We start from the raw sequence: 7,500 nt of genomic DNA, 5'->3' as shown, positions 1-7,500 counted from the left end.
GAGACAAGAGGGAGACAGAGGGAGACAAGAGGGAGACAAGAGGGAGACAAGAGGGAGGACAGGAGGGAGACAAGAGGGAGACAGGAGGGAGACAAGAGGGAGACGTGTGTGTGTGTGTGTGTGTGTCTCCCTGTGTGTGTGTGCGTGTGTGTGTGTGTGTGTGTGTGTGTGTGTGTGTGTGTGTGAGTGTGGTGTGTGTGTGGTCTGTCTCTCTCTCCCTGCATGTGTGTGTGTGTGTGTCTGTGTGTGTGTGTGTGTGTGGTTGTGTGTGTGTGGTTGTGTCTGTGTGTGTGTCTCTGGGTGTGTGTGTGTGTGTCGTGTGTGTGTGTGTGTGTGAGTGTGTGTGTGTGTCAGCAGTGCCCTCTGGTGGGATGTAAAAAGTAACAGCAGCTGAAATCATGAAGTTCTTCTTCTCTGGTTTTATTTACAGCAGGACACTTCCTCTGGAGTACACTCCAATAACAATAACAACAACATAATAATAACATTAATAATAATAAATAATAACAACAACAATAATAATAACATTAATAACATTAATAATGGTGATGACTCACGGAGGTGTGGCACCAGACGCAGTGGAGTCCCGTCAGACCCTGGAAACACTTGATGCTCCGGGTGACAACGATCACATCTGGAGGGAGAGTTCCCCTCCATCCACACGTGCTGCATCCACTACACACACACACACACACACAACACACACACACACACACACACACACACACACACACACACACACACACACACACACACACACACACACACACACACACACACACACACACACACACCACACACACACACACACACACACACACACACACACACACACACACACACACACACACACACACACACACACACACACACACACACAGTTCAGTTTGTTCATCAATGAGGAGACAAAAGATTCAAAACACACCAAACAAAAGGCCAAGACGATCATTGTGACCTGAGCGCAAGCGTGCCCCGCCCCCTGCGTGTCCGCCCCCCCCTGCAGCCGTCATGTGTCTGTCGTAAAAACACCACACCATCATTCAGTACACACACCACCTGTTAGCCAGGTGTGTGTACTGGTGTTAGTGTGGTGGGTGAACACACTGAACTTTCCTGTGCTGTGCATTTCCATAGACACACACACATGTATTTCATTATCATTTAGGAATAAGTAATCCTGAGTGTAACTAATTGTTGTTCTCTCACCACAGTATTTCCTGGTGCTGGTGTGTGTGTGTGTGTACTCACGTTGGTGTGTGTGTGTGTGTGTGTGTGTGTGTGTGTGTGTACTCACGTTGGTGTGTGTGTGTGTGTGTGTGTGTGTGTGTGTGTGTGTGTGTGTGTGTCTGTGTCTCTCTCCCTGCATGTGTGTGTGTGTGTGTGTGTGTGTGTGTGTGTGTGTGTGTGTGTACTCACGTTGGTGTGTGTGTGTGTGTGTGTGTGTGTGTGTGTGTGGTGTGTGTGTGTGTACTCACGTTGGTGTGTCTGCGTGACTTGGCGTAGGTGCTGATGCAGGCGGCGATGTCCTTGGACACGCAGCGCTCGTGCACCGTGTATTTACACACTGAGGAACAACAACAGCAGAACGTTTGTTACAGAAAACAAACTCCAGAGTCTGTGTCTGCACTTTAATCCTCAGTAACCATGAGAGACAGTTTTTATTAAGGTAGAAAATCAGGAGAGATGCTAACAGCTGGAAGTGGCTAACAGTGGTTAGCTCGGGGCAGCACGGTGAAGGCATTCAAAGGTCTTTTTTAACCACTAATGCTGCTGAAAATAACAGCAAACCTCTGCAGCAGCATGAGAAGAGTCCCTACACACACACACACACACACACACACACACACTCACTCACTCACTATCACTCACTCACTCACTCACTTCACTCACTCACTCACTCACTCACTCACTCACTCACATCACTCACTCACTCACTCACTCACTCACTCACTCACTCACTCACTCACTCACTCACACTCACTCACTCACTCACTCACACACCACACACACACACACACACACACACACACAACACCACACACACACACACACACACCACACACACACACACACACACACACACACACACACACACACACACACACACACACACACACACACACACACACACACACACACACACACACACACACACACACACACACACATGAGAAGAGTCCCTACACACCCAACAAAGCACCAATGGGCTCCTTCCACTGTAATGGACTTTACTATGAGAGGAGCTGGTGCAGGGGCCAGTAGGTAAGTCTTTAAACACTCTTTAATAAAACTCTGGGTTCACTAACTACGCTGATGACGCTTTGTTGTGTGTGTAGGGACTCTTCTCGTGTGTGTGTGTGTGTGTGTGTGTGTGTAGGGACTCTTCTCATGCTGCTGCAGAGGTTTGCTGTTATTTTCAGCAGCATTAGTGGTTAAAAAAGACCTTTGAATGCCTTCACCGTGCTGTGCCCCGAGCTAAACCACTGTTAGCCACGTCCGGCTGTTAGCATCTCTCCTGATTTCTACTTAATAAAAACTGTCTCCATGGTTACTGATGATTAAAGTGCAGACAGAGACCCTGGAGGAGGAGTTTACGCTGAATGACTCTTACCCTTAAACTACAGACTGGACTCCAGGTCTGAGTCATGACACAGGAAACACACAGTTCACACACACAACGTTCACAATCAAGCGTGCGGGGAAAGTTGGAAACTTTCCACAGGAATAAACGGACATTTTAGGTCATTTTGACTCATTTACTTTGTTATAAACAGACATAAATACAAACATGTGTGTTCTCATAACCAGAATAATTCACATTTATTCCCATGGAAGGTTTCCAACTCTTCAGAGACACACACACGCACGTGCACACTCACACACACACACACACACACACACACACACACACACACACACACAACACACACACACACACACACACACACACACACACACACACACACACACACACACACACACACCACACACACACACACACACACACACACACACACACACACACACACACAGACACACACTCACAGGAGCAGCAGAGACCCTGCTTGCGGACCCCCCAGCAGCATGTGTGGCAGTAGTTGCAGTACGCAGGTTTGTTGAAGTGCTTCAGACGCCACACGTGCTGCCCGTCCTCCTGCACGTTCTGTGGACACACACACACACACACACACACACACACACGCCCGTCACCGTCTGTTCAGGTGCTGTTCTCACACCTGGAGGAACTCTACTGTAGGCTGGCACTGGGTGAAATGGAGTTAGCCAATCGTGCAGCTGCTTGGGAGCCTCAGTGAAGGGGGGCGTTCTTTGTCCCAGCAGCTTGAGTGAGCGGAGACGGGCAACAACCAGAGTCACTATAGGCCGAGCATTCCACTCCATGGACTGAGAGAAAGGAGAGGAACGCCATTCAAACGCACGCCCACATGGCTACGCTGCTCCTGGATGCTAACATCACTTTCATCTGCACTTAGCTGCAACAGCTAACGCTAACAGGCTAACGCTAACGGCTAACGCTAACTGTCAGTCAAACTCCTCTGATCCTTGTTTTGATGCTGTGGTTTTCTGGAGGGGACGGGTTCAAACAGGCTCAAACAGACTCCGCTCTCCTGGAGGCTACTGGGGCCGGGTCTGACCAACCTGGCAACCCCACTGCTGGACTTCTTTTTTGTTGTTCAGGGTCAGGAGACTCTAGATGGAGCGGTTCTGATCGTTCTACAGACTTTAACGTGTGGTGTTATACCGTCTCCATGCCCAGCAGCACCAGCAGGGGGATGGTGGTGAGGCCTCCGCGGATCCACTCCTCCAGCGTGACGGTGCCGTCGCCGTCGTAGTCGATCTCCTCCATCATCTCCTTCAGGATCTGAGGACGCCACACACACACACACACACACACACACACACACACACACACACACACACACGTTATTCACACACACACACACACACACACACACACACACACACACACACACCACACACACACACACACACACACACACACACACACACACACACACACACACACACACACACACGTTATTCACACACAGGTGTTAGAGTCAGAGCTCACTCTGTCTGTCTGCCTGTCTGTCTCTCTGTCTCTCTCTCTGTCCACCTGTCTGTCTGTCTGTCTCTCCACCTGTCTGCCTGTCTGTCTCTCCACCTGTCTGCCTGTCTGTCTCTCCACCTGTCTGTCTCTCCACCTGTCTGCCTGTCTCTCCACCTGTCTGCCTGTCTGTCTCTCCACCTGTCTGTCTCTCTCTCCACCTGTCTGTCTCTCACCGGTCTGTCTGTCTCTCTGTCCACCTGTCTGTCTCTCTCTCCGTCTCTCCACCTGTCTGTCTGCCTGTCTGTCTGTCTCTCCACCTGTCTGTCTGTCTCTCCACCTGTCTGCCTGTCTGTCTCTCCAACTGTCTGTCTCTCTCTCCACCTGTCTGTCTCTCACCGGTCTGTCTGTCTGTCTGTGTGTCTGCCTGTCTCTCTCTCCACCTGTCTCTCTGTCTCTCTCTCCACCTGTCTGTCTCTCTGTCCACCTGTCTCTCTGTCTCTCTGTCCACCTGTCTGTCTCTCACCGGCCTCAGCTCTGTGGAGTCCCCACTCCAGATATTCGGCCACATGAACCATCTGGTTAATGATGCGATCCAGCTCCTGCAGGAAGAACACAGCGTCACACACAGCGTCACACACACTTTACACACACACACTTTACATCCACACACACTTTACATGCACACACACTTTACATGCACACACACTTTACATGCACACACACTTTACATCCACACACACTTTACATGCACACACACTTTACATGCACACACACTTTACATCCACACACACTTTACATCCACACACACTTTACGTACACACACACTTTACATCCAAGCACATTAAGCTTTCCAAGTGTCGTTTAACGCCCGTAAGTCTCCGTATGCCTCTACTGAGAGGGAGAGAAACACTCTCTCCAGAGATTATCATTATTATCATTATTATTATTATTATTATTATTATTATTATTATTATTATTATTATTATTATTAATATTATTCCATGAGTGTGTTTGCAGGGAGGATGTGACGCCGGACTGTCACTGTGTAAGTGTGACAGTTGTTTGTTTCCTGTTAAACGTGAGCGTCTCTCTCTGTGTGTGTGTGTGATTCACTCGTTTGATGTGTTTCAGCTCTAACGTTCCTCTGATGTCATTTTAACACTGTTTTATCTGTGTTTACTGTGATGAGTCAGCTGATTTATGTGGTGTTGTGTCACAGAAACACACACACAGCTAAAGCAACAGCTCGTCTGTGCAGAGCATCCTGACCGACGCCCCCTGGTGGCCACAGCTCTGCAGAACCATCAGCTTTATTCAGTCCATGATCAGGGCTCAGGTAACAGACGTCACACACACACACACACACACACACAGGTGTCACTCACACTTTACAGTCACTGTCCTCACACATGAACGGACGGACGGACAGACAGACACACACACACAGACACTCGGTGTCACTCACACTTTACAGTCACTGTCGTCACACAGACGGACGGACAGACACACACACACAAACACACACACACACTCACACACACTCACACACACTCACCGAGCTGTCCAGGAGCCCGTTGCCGTCCGTGTCGTAGAGCCGGAACATGACTGGAGGGGACGGAGAGCAGAGATGTGGTGCTGACTGAGACACGTCTGTGCAGCTCTGACGCTCTCAGGGTTAAAGAAGCATCAGGGCGCTCACATACAACCATGAGGAGTCAGGGTGGCACAGTGTGTGTGTGTGTGTGTGTGTGTGTGTGTGTGTGTGTGTGTGTGTCTGCGTCTGCGTGTGCGTGTGCGTGTGTGTGTGTGTGTGTCAGATTGACGTACAGATTCATTCATCAGTCAGACAGAAGTGAAAATCTCTCACTTGGACCATGAAAGCATTTCTGCGTGCCCCCTTCAGGGTAATAGGCTCTGCTTCTGTATCAGTGCGTGGTCCTTCTACGTGTGTGTGTGTGTGTGTGTGTGTGTGTGTGTGTGTGTGGGTGTGTGTGTGTGTGTGCGTGTGTGTGTGTGTGTGTGGGCGGGGGATGAGGAGCTGGGAAGGAGGCTTGGTGTATCCTCACACTTCGTCACATCCTCATCTTTCATACTGTGATATCAGTTTAGAAACTCCAGTTTATCTGTTTGTGTTTTTATCAAGCCCCGCCCACAGCTTCCTGTTCGTCCAATCAGGAAGCTCAAAAGCCTCGGTTCTTCTCAGTAACTTTCTGATTGTTTTATTTTGAAGGATTCAAATCAGCCCTCAGGGGTTTATTTCCTCTTCCTGTCACTCAGTTTCTGCACAGTGTCCATTTCCTGTCATGTGTGTGTGTGTGTTTAAATTGTGCGAACAGTAAAATGACCCCCCCCCCCCCCCCCCCGTCACTCACACTCCAGCTTGTCCTCGGGCGTGCCCCGCTCCAGCAGCGACAGGTAGCAAACGATGTCCTTTAGAAACACCACCTGGGGCGACGGCAGGGGGGAGTTTTCTGGGCCGACGGGCTCTTCTGCAGCGACACACGCTTCTCAGAGCGACTCCTCTCTGTGGACGAACGACACACGGGTTCAGAGACGCTCACAGCACCGGGACACGGCACCGGGACGCAGCGCCGGGACACACAGCGCAGGGACACAGCGCCGGGACACAGCACCGGGGCACAGCACCGGGACACAGCGCCGGGACACACAGCGCAGGGACACAGCGCCGGGACACAGCACCGGGACACAGCACCGGGGCACAGCACCGGGACACAGCGCCGGGACACACAGCGCAGGGACACAGCGCCGGGACACAGCACCGGGACACAGCACCGGGACACAGCGCCGGGACACAGCGCCGGGACACAGCGCCGGGACACAGCGCCGGGACACAGCGCCGGGACACAGCACCGGGGCACAGCACCGGGACACAGCACCGGGACACAGCGCCGGGACACAGCGCCGGGACACAGCGCCGGGACACAGCGCCGGGACACAGCACCGGGACACAGCACCGGGACACAGCGCCGGGACACAGCGCCGGACACAGCACCGGGACACAGCACCGGGACACAGCGCCGGGACACAGCGCCGGGACACAGCACCGGGACACAGCACCGGGACACAGCACTGAGACACAGCGCCGGGACACAGCACCGGGACACAGCACCGGGGCACAGCACCGGGACACAGCGCCGGGACACACAGCGCAGGGACACAGCGCCGGGACACAGCACCGGGACACAGCACCGGGACACAGCGCCGGGACACAGCGCCGGGACACAGCGCCGGGACACAGCGCCGGGACACAGCGCCGGGACACAGCACCGGGGCACAGCACCGGGACACAGCACCGGGACACAGCGCCGGGACACAGCGCCGGGACACAGCGCCGGGACACAGCGCCGGGACACAGCACCGGGGACACAGCACCGGGACACAGCGCCGGGACACAGCGCCCAGGGGACAAC

At 52.5% G+C, this 7,500-nt stretch overlaps 1 protein-coding gene across 1 annotated transcript in view; it reads right to left on the bottom strand.

Annotated features, from left to right (window-relative positions):
* dgkg (diacylglycerol kinase, gamma) overlaps positions 1 to 7,500 on the bottom strand; it is an 85,966-nt gene that overhangs the window by 64,725 nt on the left and 13,741 nt on the right. Inside the window, 10 exon segments of the mRNA XM_083921127.1 lie at positions 558 to 617; positions 619 to 675; positions 1,476 to 1,564; positions 3,046 to 3,163; positions 3,761 to 3,880; positions 4,593 to 4,613; positions 4,615 to 4,668; positions 5,625 to 5,674; positions 6,442 to 6,537; positions 6,540 to 7,159. Coding sequence (XP_083777253.1) covers positions 558 to 617; positions 619 to 675; positions 1,476 to 1,564; positions 3,046 to 3,163; positions 3,761 to 3,880; positions 4,593 to 4,613; positions 4,615 to 4,668; positions 5,625 to 5,674; positions 6,442 to 6,537; positions 6,540 to 7,159 — 1,285 coding nt within the window.

This window comes from Echiichthys vipera (genome assembly GCF_963691815.1).
Source record: "Echiichthys vipera genome assembly, chromosome: 10".
Taxonomy (NCBI): domain Eukaryota; kingdom Metazoa; phylum Chordata; class Actinopteri; order Perciformes; family Trachinidae; genus Echiichthys; species Echiichthys vipera.
Note: the sequence above shows the minus strand (reverse complement) of the source record. Positions and strands in the feature narration are given on the sequence as shown.